Genomic DNA, 19,863 nt, shown 5'->3' with positions numbered 1-19,863 from the left:
ATAGTGTTGTGGATGTCTACCATTGTCCTATACCCACCGACGTGGGCAACAAGACTGAGAAGCATACGAAAGTCTCTCCCTCTCACTTGTAAGGCCATTCCTTTCATCTATAAAAGGAGATGTGCTCTCTTCTAACATTCAAGTGATTTCAGATTTATTAGATCGATCAAGTTCACTAGCTCACAACCACAGAACCGCCAGGATTGGACCTCAAGCACACGCCTAAACACTTAGCTCATAGCAGAGCTATTATCGCTCTCGGTTCTTCTGACCGGAGCCGATCGGACCTCTTGTACACCACATCTTTCTCCTTCTCATTTGTAACCCCACTGCAAACTTTGAGCACCTGGGCTCAGGAATAAAGTCACCGATTGACCCAGACTAGACGTATGGCACGTTGTCTGAACCAGTATAAACCCTGTGTCATTGAGTGCTAGATCACCTTCGATCACAACGTACAACAAAACTATAAATATTTATTTGTTGATCACTTTCTGTACCGACAATGACTCTACTATTTTCCTATGTTTTTTCAGCCTGATGACACATCTTAGTGGTAGTCCATCCACTGCAACCATGGATAATGATGTGCTGAACAGAAGCAGAAATTTTTACGAGTGAAGACAAGAAGATGACACATTCCCAGTTTAAAAAATAGAAAACGGTGTTTTTGTCCCTGTCTAGAGGTTCAATTGTGATTTTATCCCTATTTTTTTAACTTTGTGATTTTACCCCTATTATTTTAAAACAAAGGAGCCGTTTGCCCCTGGTTTGGATGTCCATTATTTAGAGACTGGTTAAATGATTTAAAAAAAATAAAACACATAAAATCATATACGAAATGACTGAAATGCCCCTTCCTCTTCGTTCTTATCTGCTTGTTCTCTTCGTTGCTGTCTACTCGCGACTGACGCGAAACCTTCATGCGGATAGAAGACTGACGACCGCACCCCGGCGACCGAGCACCGTCGCGGCCGCGCGCCCTTGCGCCCGCCGGCCATGGTGCTCCGGCAACCCCGCGCCCACACGATGGCGGCCCTCGGCGACCTCGCACGCCGGTCATGGCGCTCCGACAACCCCGCATCGGTGCGACGGTGGCCCTCGCGACCTCGCCCGCCGGTCATGGCGCTCCGGCAACCCCGCATCGGGGTGACGTGGGCGCGGAGCGGCCTGGGACGCGGGGGCGGGCGTCACGGCATCAGGGCGGGCGGCGGCGGTGCTTGGCCGTGGCTGTCGAGGCGCCTAGCGACGTGAACGCGGAGCAGGCCGGGGCGCAGGGGCGGGCGGAGCGGTCTTGGCATGGCTTCTTCCCTCGCGCTCGCGTCATGGGCGCTGTCGCTACAGATGGGCGGGGCTGGGGCGGTAGTGGTGGGCCCTTCCTGCCACGCGATGGTCGCCGTCGCGGAGCCCCGCTGGTCCACGTCGAGCCGGGCAAGGGTCCTCGTGGCGCCCCGGTGCGCGGCGCTCGACGGGCCCGGTGGCTCCAACGGCGAGGTGGAGGCCAAGATCGAGGAAGAGAGGAAGAAGCCGGCACGCGGGCGACCGGTGTGGAGGCGGATCCTGTTCGCCTCGAAGAAGACACGAAGCATCATCATCCTCAACGCCCTCACGGTCATCTATGGTCTGCGGATACTTTCTTTGTTCTTACTAATCTCACTCCCTCTCTCTCCTAGCCGCTCCGTTCAACCGCTCGATCTCAAACTCTACTCTGCATGCTTCTGTCATTATTAAGAATAGCAGCGTATCGCTCTGTAGTACAGCTCCAAATACTCTTCATGCTCACATTTCTTTCTCCGACCACTGTGATTAGTTTGTCACAACAATTTAACAGTAAAATTGAGCCTTTTGTACTCATTTTTGTGCCTCTAATTGATGGCCTCTAATTACTGTGCAGGTCATAGTTGTAACTCTAATTGATGGCCTTCTTGGTGCCTCGATCCCCAAACTCACTTGGTTCGGAGCCATCATGTCTCTATTCGGAATTGGCCTGCTGGAATGTGGCGGCTCTCCTCCCTGCGTAAGTAACAACTTCTTCTTCTGTATTGACTGTTACTAGTAGTTTTTTGGCTGTTGTGATAATAGCTCTCAGGATATTACAGAATGGTAAAACATCTCTGGCACAATTTCTTGCTTTCCTGATTTCTGTTCAAAAGGTTCTTTGTGCAACAATAATCACACTTTCATTGAGTCTTCGATCTTGCATTGACGATGATCAACCGAATTTCAAACATATAAACATCTCTCAGGATACCAGCATTGTACACTGAAGTTCTTTCTACGGTGTTATGCATGTGGGCAGAGGTTAGTCTACTTCTTTGAGTGTTCTAGTAGTTTTACGGGCGCCCTAGTTTTAGGGCTCTTCTCATTTAATGCTTGCTTGTTTTAAGCATGTGGAGTACGTACACGTCCTCGTGCAGATGGTAGCGATGGGCGATGTTTCAGCAACTGAAACTGCAATTGTCTACGGCTTGGAGCCAGTTTGGGGAGCTGCTTTTGCTTGGTTCCTCCTTGGTGAAAGATGGGATAACACTGCATGGGTTGGAGCTGCTCTCGGCGATGGCGCTCCAGCAACCCCGCGCCCGCGCGACGGCGGCCCTCGGCGACCTCGCCCGCCGGTCATGGCGCTTCGGCAACCCCGCATCGGCGCGACGGCAACCCCGCATCGGCGCTCCTCCTCCTCTGTTTTTGGTTCCTAGAGCAGCTAGAAACAGGGGAGGGGTGAAGAAGCAGGGGATGAAGGGAGAAGGCTGTTACCAGAGGGAGCCTGAGCTCGTACATAGGAGGTCCCCAGAGCCTTATTCCCCATACCAGATTGCAAGTGAATTTTCAGGTGACTGCAGCTCAGTAATACAGTAGACTCTTTGGGGGTGAATTTTCAGTCGAAAAAGTAAAGATCAGCCGGGAATGACTGACCTGAAGTCCTGAACTCAATGGAGTGAGTGAAAATGTGGTGTCAGTTAAAAAGACACAAGTCAAATCAGTCAAGTGTTTCCTTCCTTCCTGGCAAGAAATGTCTGATGACCTCCAGTAAAAAAAAAGCAAAGCAAAGAAAAGAAGAACCACTAGTAAGTAATTCACGAATCAGGGTAAAATCACAATTATGCATAACAAACAGGGGCAAAATCGTATAGGCATTCATGTTCTTTTGTATAAAGTTTAACACCGTTAGGGGTGGATGACGGAGCAGGAGCAAACTGGTGCTTCGTGAATGGCAACGTAGGGATAAATTCACAAAGACAAAAAAAATAGAGGCAAAATTATAATTTCAATACAAAACAAGGATACAAACGCAAAAGTCCCTTTAAAAAAACGGCCTGCATTCCCTCCCTGATACTTCTGAAAACCAGAGATGAAAGACTGCAGTTATGTTCTGTCCATCTGTTTGAATTCATCATTAGTCTGTTCATGTCTGCAGACGCTGTGCTATTCTGAAATTCGTAATTAGTTTGTAGTTCATGCCTGTAGATGTTGTGCTAGTCTGGAATTACATGGTACAATGTTTTTCTTTCACGTCAAATCAAGAAACAATACTTTTCATCCGTCTTTCCAGCTAAACGAACTGGTAGTCCATGGTTCATGTGTGCCGATGTTGTATATTTCCTTTTCTTTGTATGGTATATTTTTATTTTCAAAGGTTTTCTCTCCTCTAAAGAGACTAAAATTTTTGCTTTTCAAGAAACCAAACAATATTATAAGTTTATTAATCAAATTCATACAAAAGATACACTTCATCCATCTCAAAATAATAAGTGAACATGTCATGTCATTCTTTGAGAAGTCAACTAATTTTAAATTTAGCTAGTTTTATAAAAAAAATTGTATCAACATTTGTACATCTAATAATGTTTATTTGGTATGATCAATATTAATATTTTTTATATACTGGGTTAAACTTTAGATAGTGCTTTTATTATACAAACATGCGCGCTTTCCCTTTTTCTCGTTAACTACGGGCCGCATAAACATGCGCTTCTTCGTTCTTCCCCTTTCCCTCCGTTCGCCGCAAGCCGTGGCCACGCTCGCGTCCGCACCGCCGGCACTCCTGCTCGTGCCACCGCCGCCCAGCCATACCCGCCCGTCTGTGCCTTGGCCAACTCGGCCGCTTGCGGCCATCTCCGCCGCGCCCCCGGTCCCTTGGCTCCGCCGCCGCCTCCGCCCGGTCGCAGCTCCGTCTTCGGTCCGCCGGGCCCCCGGCCGTGGCTCCGATCGCCGCAGGACGCGCGCCCGCCGGCCCCAGGCCGTCCATCTCCCTTCTTGCCGGCAACGGCAAGCGTCCTTTCCCTCCTCATCTCACACCTGTAGCGTGGAGTCAATAAGAGCTTGTGCCGCCGGCGAGGGGTGGCAATCCCGCGGAGGACTCGAGGCTCCCGGCCATGCGCGCCCCGCCCGCTGCCGGCGGCTTCAACTCGCCGTGGACGATCGCCATCCGCGCGGCGGCAGACCAAGGCCGGCCCCGCCGCGCCATCGCTCTGTACCTCGCGTCCCTACGCTCGTCCCGCCGCCCCTGCCCCTTCGCCCTCGCCGCCGTCCTCAAGTCTGTGCCCCGCCTCCCCGAGCACGCCGCTCTCCCCGCGGCGGCCTCCCTCCACGCGCACCTCCTCCGCCTCGGTCTCCTCTCCCACCCCTACCCGCACGCCGCGCTCTCTCACCTCTACTCCCGCCTCCTGCCCCCGCACCACGACCACGCCCGCGGCTTGCTCGATGACGAGCCCGCGCCGCTGCACCGCCACTCCCGCCTCGTCTCGTCCAACTCGCTCCTCGCTTCCCTCCTACGCGCGGGCGATATCACCGCCGCGCGCTCCATGTTCGAGGCAATGCCCGCGCGGGACGTTGTGTCGTGGAACTCCATGGTCGCTGGACTCGCCAAGGCCGGCCACCTCGACGAGGCCATCGAACTGTTCGACCAAATGCCCGAGACAAACGCCGCGTCCTGGAACGCCCTCGTGTCCGGTTTCATGGCACAAGGCCACGTGGCCCAAGCGCAAGAGCTGTTTGAGCGGATGCCCATCAGGAACAATGTTTCCTGGATCACGATGATCTCAGGGTACGCCAAGGCCGGTGACGTCCAAGCTGCTGCTAACCTGTTTGATAGGATGGATAATAAGGATCTTTATGCATGGAATGCAATGATCTCATGCTATGCACAGAATGGTTGCGCAAGAGAGGCACTTGGCATCTTTAACAGGATGTTGAAGCCACATATTTGGGTGGTACCCAATGAGAAGACTTTCTCCTCTGTCATCTCGGCATGTTCACAGCTGGGGGACTTGAGGTTCGGCTTGTGGGTTGAGAGTTTCATGGGGTATGTGGGGGTTGATCTGGATGATCACCTGCGTACTGCTCTGATTGATTTGTACACCAAGAGTGGGCAAATGGATAGGGCTTTTGAATTGTTCAGAGGCTTGAGATCAAGGGATGTGGTGTCTTACAGTGCGATGATAGTGGGCTGTGGAATGCATGGCAAGTTAAATGAAGCTGTTGGCTTATTCAAGGAGATGTCCAAAGCGAGGATTGATCCTAATGCGGTGACCTTTGTGGGGTTGTTGTCTGCATACAGTCATGCAGGACTACTGGAAGAAGCTCGTGCTTGTTTCACTTCCATGTCAAGCAAATATAGGATTAATCCTTCAATGGAACACTACACTATTATGGTAGACATTCTGGGGCGCTGCGGAAAGTTGGAAGAAGCATTCCAGCTGATCATGCAGATACCTGTATGCCCACATGCCAGTGTTTGGGGTGCCTTGCTTCTTGCTTGCAGGTTGCACAACAACATTGAGCTTGGGGAGGTTGTTGCTTCCAAGTGCTTTGAACTGGAGCCAGAGGAGAGCGGATATTACATTCTCTTGGGTAACATATATGCACAAGCAAAGAAGTGGGACAAGGTTAAGGGTTTAAGGAAGATGATGGCGGAAAGGGGTTTGAGTAAGACGCCCGGGAGTAGCTGGGTGCATGTTACATAAATCCATTATATTGATCTTACTCATTTTACATTTGATCAGTTAGTTGACAAATCAACATGGAACTCAGATTTTGGGCACTAAATTTTGGAACATGAGGAGTCAACATAAACAATTGTTTAGTTGCCATCGTCATGGAATCCTCATTCCTCATGTTTCCTGACTTCTCTACGTGGGTTCAGAACCCATTGGAATCAGTTGTTCTTGTGGTCCTTGAGAGCTTTGGGGCAATATTCTTTAATCCTCATCACATCTGATCTTCATTATGTGGAGAAGACAGGAGGATTATGGAGGTTTAGATACAAGAATATAAGAAATGAGAAATCTAAACCTGCATAAACATGCGAGGTTGTCTAATGCATATTTTGATGAGACGAGCGTTGAAGAGGTTATGTTAAATTGGAGAGACTATGAGCTATATCTTATGTTCTCTAGATGATACGGATGCTCCATGAAGATGCCCATATCCATCCTCGGTACCTGGAAAAGTTCAAGCATTCGTCATGAAACTCATAATTTGTCTGTTGCCAACTCCACCACCTTTTATTCAAGCATATCTGTACATACACTTTGCAAATTCTACTAGTAATTCAGAAACTTGGGGAAAGATATGTTGTTCTTGTGTGTTACATGCAAGGGGAGTGGTTGGTGGTGGGTTAAAATTAGTGAGCACACGGAGATTCTAATAAACTGAATACAGACACTAATAGGCGCCAACAAATCCAAGAGAAATTTCAAATTAAGCTAGGATCTGCCCGTATTTGCAATTTTTTCGTTCAATGATTCAATTACTTTGTTCTTTCTCTCTTTATTGGTTCTGTACAACCACAGCTCCAGGGGGTCTATACAATAGTCTCTTATCCGCTGGTAGTAATAGGTCATCAAACACTTTCATGTTTGCAATCTCAGGTTGACAGATGGTGTTAATTATAGTATGATTTTGTCCTAACAGATTTGAGCAGCACCCTGCTCTTGCACTTGTTTTGCTATTTGTAATTCAGTACGGAGTACATAGTAATTTTACCTCCAATCTTTCAAGTTACCAGATTAACAATAATTAACATAGCACTTCTTGGCTATGTATCACCGATGATTCACTAACCCACCCGTACCCATATCAGATACTTCAATACTATGATTCTCTATATTACCACAATGTTTTCAAGAGTTAAATATCGCTGTACCCTTAATCCCTTATTGCCGTGCTGGTATCTCATAGCACTTCTCTGTATTACCACAAGCTTTTTTTGCACATGTTGTAATAGACCATTCCTTCTTCAATGATTAGACTAAGTAACCAAACAGTGCATAACTTACATATATTATGCTACTTTTCTCTCTGTAATGTTTTTTGGTGGGTAGATTGCCGTTACAATCTAATTATTTCCCAGCAATTTTTCCTGTGTTTTTTCAGCCTGATGACACATCTTAGTGGTAATCCATCCACTGCCAGCATGGATAATGATGTGCTGTACAGAAGCAGAAACTTTTACGAGGGGAAGGGGAGGCAAGAAGATGGTAGGAAAAAAGGCTGGCCTGCCTTCCCTCCCTGATGCTTCTGAAAACCAGAGATGAAAGGCTGCAGTCATGTTCTGTCATCTGTTTGAATTCATCATTAGCCCCTGGTTCATATGTCTGCAGACGCTGTGCTATTCTGGAATTCATTTTAGTTCGTGATTCATGCCTGCATGCTGTGCTATTCTCGAATTCATAATTAGTCCGTGGTTCATGTCTTCAGATGCTGTACATTTCCTTTGCTTTGTAGGGTAATCATGTTAAGATGGAACTACTCTAATCAATTTTACGAAGAAAGAATCGCGCTGCTGTTGCCAAATAGATTTCACCTTTTGATGACGCTCGCCAAATCGCCACTGCTAGCAGCGTCAGTATGCTCGCAGGCGCCAGCTTTGCTCCTACTTTGCCTAACTGACAACCCAGAGATCTAAGGTTAAATAACCTCCACTCAGATTTTTAAACATCCAATTGCACGTGTTAGTATTGATCTCCCACCAGTTAGGCCCAACGGCCTAACTGGGCCTTGTCCTCGCGCCCTGATCGGGGGCGCCCAACCCTACATGGTTGGTGGGCCCCCGTTGCACAGCGCTATAAAGGAAGGTGGGGGGTCGGGGCTCGCGACACTAGGTTCACCGCGCCGCCAGTCACCCCACCGACATCCTAAACCCTAGACCCGATCGAAAGTAGGGGCGCTGCCAGCGATGAGAAGTACCACCGACGCCGGCAACGCCACCCGACGCTCACGCCGTCGCCGAGGACGCCACAGCGCCGACTCCCTCTCCACCAACCGTCGCTGCCGGCGCGCAGATGGCATCCGTCAACGAAACACCGGCCGGAGCTTCAACAACTACGGCATTTGACGGTTTGCCACCTATCACCTATCTCTCAATCTCTCTGTGAAATCCGAATGCTCTATTACTATGCTAAGTATCCCGATCCGATGAACATACCTAAGAAAACTAACCTAACAATGGTACCGGAGCCACGGTTCATCAAGAAATGAGATGCGGATCAGGAAAGAAAGTCGAAAACCGAACCCTAAGACCTAACCCTAATTCCCAAAATCAAAACTAAACAAGGGATTGAAGAAGGGGAAAGGGAGGGTCGGATTCCAAGAACCCTAGAACTCTAATCCGAAAGAGGGGAAAAAAAGGGGAAGAAGAAAGAAGAAGGGTCAAACCCTAACCCTAATCCCATTTTTCCATTCGGATGAACGAAAAGGAAAACGAATCGGCAAGAACAAAACTCTAAACCTAACCCTAGTCTTCCCCATTCGGATAAAACCGAAAAGAACAAACTCAAAAAAAAGGAGAAAGGGGGAAAATTAGGGTTAGGGTTCGTCGGGGATAAACCTCCACCGGCGCGGAAGAAGAAGAAGCGCACCGGCTCTTTCGCCGGCGCTGGAGAAGAAACCGAGCCGATGCGTGCGGGCTCGGCCAAGAAACGGCTCGCCGGGCTCGGCCAAGAAAGCGCCGCGGCTAGGCCGCTCGACGGCGGCGTGCTCACCCGTTGGGGAGCACGCGCGCCGGCGAGGGGGCCAGCGACGGCGCCAAAGCCCGCTCCGGTTTTCCTCGCTTGCGGCTGCTCGGCGGCGACCGTCTCCGCTGCGGCTGAGAAGAGGCAAGCAGCGAGGAGAGAGAGAGGGGAAGAGCCGAATGCCTAGGGTTTCCAGGGCGTCGGCCGCGGCGACGTTTTGATCAGCGCGAAACAGTCGCTCGGCCGTCGGATCGACACGAACGGCCGCGATACGCTGGGCCAACTCGCCGGCCTAGGCGGGAGCGAGCGCGCGCGGCGCTTTGCCGGCCCAGGCCCAGGTTGCGACCTGGGTGCGGCCTGTGCACGCGAGGCAAGCTGGGCCGAGCCGGTTCAGCGCGTCTTGGGCCGCGCTGGGCTAAAAAATGAAAAGAAGAACAAGAATTTTTTTTCTTATTATTTTCTAGAAACAATTTTAAATGCATATTTTGATGAATTTGAATGATTTTAAGACAATTTTCTGTGCAAATTTAATCCAACGATATTTTGCTCAGAAAACAGTGAATTCTTTAGTGCTTCTGGAAAATAATAACATGAAAAGATCATTAATTTTTCCGCTGTGCATGATAATTATTGTTCTCTTTGATTAAATTTGAACCAACGGGATAATTTAATTTTAAGAGAAATGAATTTCTGATAATTTTGATGCAATTATGATATTGTTATTTTCTGACCAACGTTGTTAATAACAATATTATAACTTTTGATCCATGAGAAATCATGCATTAATTTTACTTCTGCCCAACGGTGATGTAAAATGTTTTGCATGGATGAATTATAAGTTTTAATTTGACCAACGTTGAGTTAAAGCATGAAATTTTATGTATAAATGTTTCTTACTTACTCTGGTATGATTTCAGGAGGCAAATGCATTGTGAACATTGCCAACATCCCGACACTCAACGGAACCAATTACCGTGTGTGGCGGGAGAAGTATGAATTGGAACTTGCGTTAGGAGAGGTCGATTTTGCCATCACCTCACCGTGTCCTACTGAGCCAGAGGACCCAGTGAGAGGTGACAATGAATCTGACGCTGATTTCGCTTCTCGGAAGCGTGATCATGCTGAAATAAGAATGAAATATGACCTTGAACATAGGCAATGGACTCTCTCCAACTGTAAGTGCCTGTTGGTAGCCAAAGCCACCATAGAAGAACAGATAAGGGGCTCAATCCCTGAATGTGCTACTGCTAAAGAATATCTTGAGAAAATCAAGATTCAGTTTACTGGGTCTACCAAGGCCACAGCAAGTTCACTGATTAAGAAGCTTGTGAATGAGAAATTCACTGGTGGTAGCATAAGAGAGCACATTTTGAAGATGAACACTATGGCATCTAAGCTAAAAGAAATGAATTTGAAGGAGGAGGATTTCCTAATTCATTTGATTTTTGCTTCTTTGCCGAAAGAATATGACACCTTCATTGTGAACTATAATATGCAGCCTGAAAGATGGGGCATAGAAAGACTCATCTCAATGTATGCTCAAGAAGAGGAGAGGATAGAGTCCTCACAAAGTGAATCTGCTCATTTTGTGAAGGACAACAAAAGAAAGAACTTTAATGGCAAGAATCCTAAACCACAAGGAAAACCTAAGTGGGATAAGTCCTCTTCCTCCAGTTCACAGGGAAAGAAACCCCAGGATTCTGAGAATCAGCAGTATGGTGGAGCAGAAAAAGATCAGTGCAAGCACTGCTTTAAGAAGGGACACTACAAGAGGGATTGTCCAGACTTCCTGAAATCTCTGCTAAAGAAAGGTGATGAATTTATTACATTTGTAGATGAATCTCTGTATTTATGTTATGATAAATCCACTTGGTGGGTTGATTCAGGAGCAACTACTCATGTTGCAAATTCTTTACAGGGGTTAAGTGGGACGAGAACCTTGCAAAGAGGAGAAAGAATGATTAAAGTTGCAAATGGACTGCAAGCCAATGTTGAAGCCATTGGAGATTTTTCTTTAGAATTGAATAATGGTTTTGTACTTAGACTTAAAGAAGTACTTTATGTTCCTTCTTTGCGTAGAAATTTGATAAGTGTTTCGAAACTTGATGATGATGGAATTGATTGCCATTTTGGTGATGGCAAGTGTAAGATACTGGTTAATAATAAATGTGTTGGTCTTGCCTTCCAACAAGACAAGCTTTATTTATTATCTCTTGCTGAGAATGTGAACAATGTATGTGATGAGAATGTGAATGATTCCCCATCTACGGATGTAACTAAGAAGCGGAAGAGAATTGATACTGTCTCTTCGAAATTATGGCATTGTCGTTTGGGCCATATTTCGAGGGGGAGAATGGAACGATTGGTTAAGGAATCAATTCTCTCGCACTTAGAATTTTTAGATTTAGAGCAATGTATTAATTGCATCAAATGAAAGTATGTCAAGAAAATTAAGAAAGATGCCAAACGAAGCACAAGAATTTTAGAAATAATCCACACAGATATATGTGGTCCTTTTCCTGTGAAAAGTGTGGATGGTTGTGACTCGTTTATAACATTCACAGACGACTACTCTCGTTATGGCAATATTTATCCAATTAAAGAAAGATCGGAAGCATTGGATAAATTCAAAATATTTAAAGCTGAAGTTGAAAATCAGCACAATAAGAAAATAAAGATAGTACGATCAGACCGAGGTGGAGAGTACTATGGGCGACATACCCCATATGGCCAAATTCCTGGACTATTTGCAAGGTTCCTACAGGAAAATGGCATAGTTGCTCAGTACTCCACACCGGGAGAGCCTCAGCAGAATGGAGTGGCTGAAAGACGTAACCGTACCTTAATGAATATGGTAAGAAGCATGATGAGTTACTCCACATTACCGATTAGTTTATGGATGGAGGCACTGAAAACCGCCATTCACATACTTAATCGAGTACCAAGTAAATCGGTGCCTAAAACACCGTATGAATTATGGACAGGAAGAGAACCCTCACTTAACCATTTGCGTGTGTGGGGTTGTCCAGCTGAGGCAAAAGTGTTTAACCCAAACATAGGAAAGTTAGACTCCAAGACAGCCAGCTGCCATTTTATTGGCTATCCAGAAAGATCGAAAGGATATCGCTTCTATTGTCCTGACAGACATACGAAGATTATAGAAACAAGACATGCTGTGTTCTTGGAGGATAACATGATCAGGGGGAGCATGGTAGCACGAGAAATCAGCCTACAGGAGAAGCGGGTACATGTACCCACTCCGATGGTTGAAGAACCATTCTTCACGATACCTGCTGCTGTTGCACCGACAGTGCAGGACACTGTAGTGCCAACACCTGTTGCAAGTTCTCCCGTGGCGACAATGAATAAACATGAGGAACCTGTTCTTGAGGAACCTATCCTTGAGGAAACTATAGAACCAAATGTTGCACATGAGGAAGAACAATAACAGCCCAACGTGGAACAAGTGCCGGAGGCACCTAGAAGGTCTCAAAGAATAAGAAGATCAGCTATTACTGATGACTATGAAGTTTATGAAACTGAAGAATGTCAGATAGGGGACGATCCCACCTTATTTGAAGAAGCTATGAGAAGCGACCACTCATCAAAGTGGCTTACAGCCATGGAAGATGAATTGAAATCAATGAGTACCAATAAAGTTTTGGACTTAGAAAATATTCCTAAAGGAGCCAAAACAGTAGGCTGTAAATGGGTCTACAAAACGAAATATGACTCCCAAGGGAATATAGAAAGATTTAAAGCGCGACTCGTGGCGAAAGGCTTCACGCAAAGAGAAGGGATTGATTACAATGAGACGTTTTCTCCAGTCTCATGTAAAGATTCCTTCAGAATTATAATGGCACTTGTAGCCCACTATGACTTGAAGTTACATCAAATGGATGTAAAGACGGCTTTCCTAAATGGGGATTTGGAAGAAAATGTTTATATGGCATAACCGAAAGGTTTTGTCGTAAAAGGAAAGGAAAATATGGGATGCCGCCTGAAGAAATCAATCTATGAATTGAAACAAGCTTCAAGACAGTGGTATTTGAAGTTTGATAGAACGATAAAATGTTTTGGGTTTGAAGAAAATGTTGAGGACAATTGCGTTTATGCAAAGTTCAGGAATGGAAAGTACATATTCCTAATTTTGTATGTGGATGATATCTTGCTTGCTAGCAGTGATATCAATCTACTAATGGAAACGAAGAAATTCTTATCCTCGAACTTTGATATGAAAGATCTCGGTGAGGCCTCATTCGTTTTAGGAATAGAGATTCACCGAGACAGGAGAAAAGGGGTTCTAGGATTATCGCAAAAGGCATACATAGAAAAGGTCCTAAAGAAATTTAGTATGCATACGTGCAGTCCTTCACCTGCTCCTATAGTCAAGGGCGATAGATTTGGGGAACATCAGTGTCCCAAGAACCAATATGAAATTGACCGAATGAAAGCGGTATCGTATGCTTCAGCTGTTGAAAGTTTACAATATACTCAAGTGTATACACGCCCTGACTTAGCTTTTGTTACCGGGTTATTTGGCAGATATCAAAAGAATCCAGGAATTGAACATTGGAAATTAGTGAAGAAAGTCATGCGTTATTTGCAGGGTACGAAAGGCCTCATGCTTACGTATAGAAGATCCGATTCCCTGCAGATAGAGAGGTATTCAGATTCTGATTATGTGGGAGACGAAAGAAAATCCACGTCAGGATATGTATTTACTCTCGCAGGAGGGGCTATATCGTGGAAAAGCTCCAAACAAACCATAACTACATCCTCGACAATGTATGCCGAGTTTATAGCATGCTATGAGGCAACAGGGCAGGTGAACTGGCTAAAGAAATTCATACCCGGATTGAAAGTGATTGATGATATAAATGAACCACTGCGATTGTATTGTGATAACAATCCAGCGGTACAGTATGCTCACAACAATAGGTCAAGTGGTGCTGCCAAACACATTGACATAAAGTACTATGTTGTGAAAGATAAAGTTCGGGATCATATAATAAATCTTGAGCATATAAGTACAGAGAAAATACTCGCGGATCCGCTCACAAAGGGCTTACCACCCAACGTGTTCAGAGAACACGTAGCCGGTATGGGTTTAAGGGAAAGCCTATGATACCCGAACATACGAAGGGCCCAAAGAAAGTTTACATTTCAAAACGGAGAATTGTATTGTGGCTGTTAGTCTAACGGCACTAATTGCTGTGACGATGGGACAGTTCTATGCACTAATCTGTGATGAAATAGGATGGAAGCAAGAAAAATATGAATTGAAAGTTTTTAGTATGAAATTAAAGAACGAAGAATAGATGAGAGATCAAGGGGGAGAATGTTAGTATTGATCTCCCACCAGTTAGGCCCAACGGCTTAACTGGGCCTTGTCCTCGCGCCCTGATCGGGGACGCCCAACCCTACATGGTTGGTGGGCCCCCGTCGCACAGCGCTATAAAGGAAGGTGGGGGGCCGGGGCTCGCGACACTAGGTTCACCGCGCCGCCAGTCACCCCACCGACATCCTAAACCCTAGACCCGATCGAAAGTAGGGGCGCTACTAGCGACGGGAAGTACCACCGACGCCGGCAACGCCACCCGACGCTCACGCCGCCGCCGAGGACGCCACAGCGCCGACTCTCTCTCCACCGACCGTCGCTGCCGGCGCGCAGATGACGTCCGTCAACGAAACACCGGCCGGAGCTTCAACAACTACGGCATTTGACGGTTTGCCACCTATCACCTATCTCTCAATCTCTCTGTGAAATCCGAATGCTCTATTACTGTGCTAAGTATCCCGATCCGATGAATATACCTAAGAAAACTAACCTAACAGCACGATGTTCACTAAACCGAACAAATTTTTTCGTTCAAAAACAAAACAGAAGAAATTTCAAATGATACCATAACATAGCTTTCAGCAGAACCAAGATGTACCGTGCCTTCGTTTGCTGAATCCAATAAGCCAAATATTCAGACTTTCATATGCCACTCCGTCCGTTCACCTTCATCTCTTTGCCCAGGGTTTCAGACAGCTCTACTCTATTGGATATTGGGAACGTTAAAGTCGAAGCGAAGTTAAGAAACTGCAGATTCTCCTGAAAACTCAACTTAGTATAGTGAACTGGCAGAAACATTGAAGGGGACGCCCAAACAGCCTGTAGCTACAACCAGGCTGAAAAATCCCAACAAACATCGTTACTTTCAAGGCTGCCACACTGAAAGCAGTCTACTTCCTACTCAAGTGAGATTGTATAACAGATCGTGCTCTTAAGGAGTTTGTTTTCCTCGGACAAAAGTTTAGCCCTGTCACATTGAATGTCTGGACATATGTATGAAATATTAAATGTAGATTAATTATGAAACTAAATGTATAGATTGAGACTAATTTGCTAGACGAATTTTTTAAACCTAAGTAGCCCATGATTTGACAATACAATGCTACAGTAACATGTGCTAATGACGAATTAATTAGGTTTAATAAATTCATCTCGCGGATTACCGATGACTTCGGTAATTTATTTTTTTATTACTATCCGAACACTCGATATGACACTCTCTATGTGACACCCGATATAACACCTCTGAGCTTTAGCCCTGGATTAAACAACCCGTAAGCTAACATGACTACGCGAGAAACATCACAGCCAGTAGTTGCAGCTTGCGTAACAGACAAGCATAAGAACGTGTCATGCTCAGCCACCTACCAAACGGACATCATGTTCGCTTGATCGTATCAGCCATACTTATTCATCATGATACAGTGTTTTTCTCTCACAATAAAACAGCATCAATCGGTTTATAAGCCACATAAACGATCAAGCGGGAGTCTTCTGTTCAACAGCCTTTGCTGCTGTAGCTGACTACAGCTGCCGCATCGTCAGCCTGTTCGTTTGGCTGTGGCTTGTCGTAAACGATCGTAAATTTCCAACCAGAACAGTATTTTTCTCTCACACAGACCAGCCAGCAGTACTTCTTCACGAACCAGCACCGATACGAACCAGCCATCCGAACATGCTGACGTATTGTTGCCTCCATGAAACCTAGGACCAGCCAGTGTCGGTGTCACCATCGCCAGAACTGACATGAGACCACCGGTGATCAGCTTTTATCCAAGGACCCTTCTCTACGTCAGCAGATCACACGCGTTTCATCAGACACAGTTGCCGTGTCATCTGTCACAAACAGGTGTCAGGTGACAGTGTGACACACACCGATAGTGTTCATCGATCCATTCACTAATGCATCAGCAGATCAGCAAATTCATCATCGTCACTAACGGAGTGGCAGATCGAAACAGGCTGATGACAGCAATCTCGAAACGCACTAAGCAAGCATATTCCATGCGACCTTTAGAACAAACCATCCAACAACAGCAGAACATCAAAGGGAGACGAGACGAGGTTGCTGCGAATGCGATGCAGCAAGAACACAACTCACCTATCAGCCAAGGCAACTGCAATGCAAGAAGCAAGATTACTGCAATTCTTGGCTGCTGGCTGAGCTAAACAGAGTTCCATGGATCATGAAGGCTAATGAAACGATCAGACTAACTGCATTGCATTGCGCGAGCGAGACAAGGAGACACAGGATACACCGCCGGAGGCACACCACTCCGGCCACCACCCAACAATAGTAAGGTAGAGAAACACCATGAATCACGACACACCGCCGGCCGCCACCGCCGCCGAAGCTGCCTCCACTCAGACTCCTGCCCCTACACGCTCCCCGGATTAGACAACACCACACGAACTGAGACGAAACCCACATCAGACAGACAAGAGCAGGAACAAGGGCAAAATGTTAGCTTGCGCCAGCTCGCCGCCGCCCCCTGGCCAGTCGGCCGGCCAGCCGGCGGGCGAGAGCTCCTCGGCATCACACGAAGCCGACCTCGGCGAACTGCGGGCGCGCCGCCTTGGCCGACGCTGGCGCGCCTGGGCGCGGCCGCGGGGCCATCCCCTCTGGGAGAGGGTTCTTGCGCGGCCGGCCGCGCGGGCGCGGGATCTTGGGCGGCGCGTGCGGGTCCCGCGGCTTGGGCGGGCGACCGCGCCGGCGCGGCGCGGCGGCGAGGGATGCGACAGCTCCAGGTGCGTCGATGGGGGCAGCTCCGGGCACGCCTGCGGGGAAGCCCGCGGGGCGCGGCTTCGGGGGCCTTCCGCGCCCGCGCTTAGCGGGCGGCTGCGGCGGAGGCTCCGGCGCCTCCTCCACGTCGTCGTCGGCGCAGTCGTCTTCTTCTTCGTCGTCAGCCAGTGACTCCGGCGCCGGCGTCGGAGTCGGGGGCGGGGGCAGCGCGTACTTTCCCCCAGCGACGGCGACGAGCTCCCCGGCGGCGGACATGCGCGAGAGGTGGGCGGCGACGAGCGCCGGGTGCGAGGCCGGCAGGTCGCCGCGGGCCTCCGCCTCGATGCGGCGCGCGATGGCGGCCTGGCTGGACCCATTCTCCTCGGCGAGCGCCGCGATCGCGGCGACGATCATCTGCAGCAGCCAGGGCAGGTGCAGGGGTCAGTCAATTCGGCAGATCGGCGCAGATCTGGCGGAAAGGAGCAGCGCAGAGGAGAGGAAAGGGAAGGAGGTAGGGTTGGGAGGGAGGGAGGCTTGCCTCGGGGTAGGAGGGGGGCACGAGGTCGGAGGAGCCCGGGGGTGAGCCGTCGCCACTGGAAGTGGGAGTGGCCATGCCTGAGCTGCGCTGGCCGCCTCGGCTGCTGGCTGTCGCTTCCTCTCCCTCTCGGCGTGTCTGGGCGCGTGAGGGAGAGGGAGAGTGGGAATTGGGGGCGCAGCGGCTGCGCACGGGGAAGGTGGGAAGGGAGGGGAGGGGAGGGGCCGCGAGCGACGACGCGGATCTGAGACTGATAGGGGCGCTGCCGCTGAGGCCTCAGGGAATGCAAGTACAGTTTCGACAAGGAATCTGTCGGGTTTACCGGGGCTGACCCGGCCCACCCGGCTCGGGGGCTCGGGGCCGCGCGGGCGCTCCCGCGCTCAGGTCCCAACGGTGTGGGTTCGGATCGGCTCGACTCGACCGTTCGGCGCTGCTGCTGCTGCCGCCGCCTGCTGTCGACCGTGGTAGTTGACCGCGGCATTTAATTTGTTTTTGGTTTTTTTGTGGCGGCAGACAAACCAGGACACTGAAACGCCGTGGAAAAAATATGATGCAAAGGAGAAAGGGAAACTTCCTGGCGATTCTAACCGGTGGAGAAACAAACACTGGCAAAACACTCGACGGCAGACCGTAAGAATGTCCGTTGTTGATTCTAAACGAGTGAAGAAATGGTGGTGGTCCATGTGACTACGTGCGCGAAGAGGACACGTAGCGTGCGTCACTCCACTTTAGAGCCGCCCATTGTTTCACTTTATAAATTGACACTTTTTTACTCTACCTGACTATCGATTCTGCTGCTTTTTATGCTACTAATGCTAGGTATCGCTATTGCACATCGCCTCTGCGTCTTCTATACACTCAAGTTTAACATATTTCAAACCAACTACTTCCTCCATTCAAATTATAATTTTTTTTTCTAGATACATTGTTTTACTATAAAATGTTTTAACTTTTCTAAATGCATTGCTCTTGCTATGCACTTAGATATAGTCTATGTCTAAACACATAGTAAAAGCAATGTATCCAGAAAAAACCAAAACATATTAAGGCCCTGTTTGGTAATCTAATGTTTAGTCACCAGACTTTAAACCACTTTAACTATTGATGCTCCAAACAAGATGTCGGTGCTTCGGAACCAGGGGTCCCTCAACCAACGAGTGAATTTGTGCTGCGTGCTCCTAATCCCGGATGGTGATGCAAAGAGACACAAGGTTTATACTGGTTCAGGCAATCGAGGCCCTACGTCCAGTCCGAGAGATCGATCTTGTATTCCTTGCACCGGAGTGCTCGTAGTAGGGGGTTACAAGCTAGGTGAGAGAGGGGGCTAGCCCCAGGTCTCGGCGAGGGTGGTGCGGGCTGCTTGAGGCGTTGTTCTCCACCAGCGTAGCGGAAGTGTCTAGTTCTATCGGTGTGTTCGTCCCCTCTTTCTCCCCCTAGAAATGGCCCCGGTCCTTCCCTTTTATACTCCAAGGGGGAACCAGGAACCTACATATGTTGCTACATAGCGTTCTAAAAACGGGGGTGGCGTGTCCGAGCCCTGTAGCCGGCCACTGTTGTGGCGTGGTCGACGGAGTGGCCCCGTCCTTGTCGTGCAGAAGTGACGCGCCGGTCATACTCGATCTTGTGCGTCGTGGGACTCCAGTACAGCTTGATGCAGGACATGGCGAGCGACGTGCAGGTCATCGCGTGATGACGTCGTAGGGGGCCGTGGTTCTGTAGGTGCCGAGGCCAAGCCATCGCGGGGGGCGTTGGCGGACATGGGTCCCCAGGCTGTCGAGCCCCTGAAGCAAACCGCCGAGGCCCTGGAGGGAATTATTGGTCCTGGGTACTGATTCCGAGGCCACAGTAGCCCAGACGTGGCTTCCCACGCCGCGTTGTCCTCGGAGCAGGAGTTGGCAGCACAGTGAGGCATGGGCGTCAACCATGTGCATGGTGGTTAGTACAGTGGCGGGTAACCCCTGCCCAGTCCTGCCTCCTGTCCCATCGGCCATTCTGCTGTACTGTGCCGAGCATGCCGTTGTCGTCAGGGGCAGCAGTTGGCTGAGTTGATGCGACACGACGTTTTGTCAGAGGGACGGGAGAAGGAAGAGGCAGCGGAGTGCTGCCGAGCCTACCTTGCGCGAGACGGAGGGTCGGTGGCCCGGCCGAGGCCTTTGGCGGGGAATCGCTCGGGGTCAGTAGTGAGGGGGCCTCGGGCGAATCGGAGAATCGGCCGAGGCCCGTGGCGATGGGCCTCGGGCGAGTCGGAGAATTGGCCGAGGCCCTTGGAGCCTCGGGCGAGTCGGAGAATCGGCCGAGGCCGGCAGCGTTTAGC

At 48.8% G+C, this 19,863-nt stretch overlaps 4 protein-coding genes across 4 annotated transcripts; 3 read left to right on the top strand and 1 right to left on the bottom strand.

Moving 5' to 3' along the window:
- Positions 1-903: 903 nt before the first annotated feature.
- On the top strand, positions 904-3,011 carry LOC136536210 (uncharacterized). The gene is made up of 6 exons (XM_066528577.1): positions 904-1,621; positions 1,738-1,802; positions 1,895-2,017; positions 2,090-2,103; positions 2,247-2,301; positions 2,418-3,011. The coding sequence occupies exons 1-6, from the start codon at positions 1,300-1,302 to the stop codon at positions 2,694-2,696; spliced, it is 858 nt and encodes a 285-aa protein (XP_066384674.1). The 5' UTR covers positions 904-1,299; the 3' UTR covers positions 2,697-3,011.
- Positions 3,012-3,863: 852 nt separating this feature from the next.
- Positions 3,864-7,850, top strand: LOC136519928 (pentatricopeptide repeat-containing protein At4g22760-like). The gene has a single exon (XM_066513312.1). It carries the CDS (start codon positions 4,374-4,376, stop codon positions 5,961-5,963), a length of 1,590 nt encoding a protein of 529 aa, XP_066369409.1. The 5' UTR covers positions 3,864-4,373; the 3' UTR covers positions 5,964-7,850.
- Positions 7,851-8,032: 182 nt separating this feature from the next.
- On the top strand, positions 8,033-11,094 carry LOC136538197 (uncharacterized). The gene is made up of 3 exons (XM_066530179.1): positions 8,033-8,337; positions 9,869-10,762; positions 10,870-11,094. Exons 1-3 carry the CDS (start codon positions 8,283-8,285, stop codon positions 10,914-10,916), a joined length of 996 nt encoding a protein of 331 aa, XP_066386276.1. The 5' UTR covers positions 8,033-8,282; the 3' UTR covers positions 10,917-11,094.
- Positions 11,095-16,486: 5,392 nt separating this feature from the next.
- LOC136538196 (HMG-Y-related protein A-like) lies at positions 16,487-17,777 on the bottom strand. The gene is made up of 2 exons (XM_066530178.1): positions 17,553-17,777; positions 16,487-17,428 (listed from the first exon to the last, which is right to left on the bottom strand). Exons 1-2 carry the CDS (start codon positions 17,625-17,627, stop codon positions 16,829-16,831), a joined length of 675 nt encoding a protein of 224 aa, XP_066386275.1. The 5' UTR covers positions 17,628-17,777; the 3' UTR covers positions 16,487-16,828.
- Between the last annotated feature and the right edge of the window lie 2,086 nt (positions 17,778-19,863).

This window comes from Miscanthus floridulus, chromosome 2 (genome assembly GCF_019320115.1).
Source record: "Miscanthus floridulus cultivar M001 chromosome 2, ASM1932011v1, whole genome shotgun sequence".
In the NCBI taxonomy this organism is placed as follows: Eukaryota; Viridiplantae; Streptophyta; class Magnoliopsida; order Poales; family Poaceae; genus Miscanthus; species Miscanthus floridulus.
The sequence above is the reverse complement of the archived record's forward strand: the minus strand, read 5'-3'. Positions and strand labels throughout refer to the sequence as shown.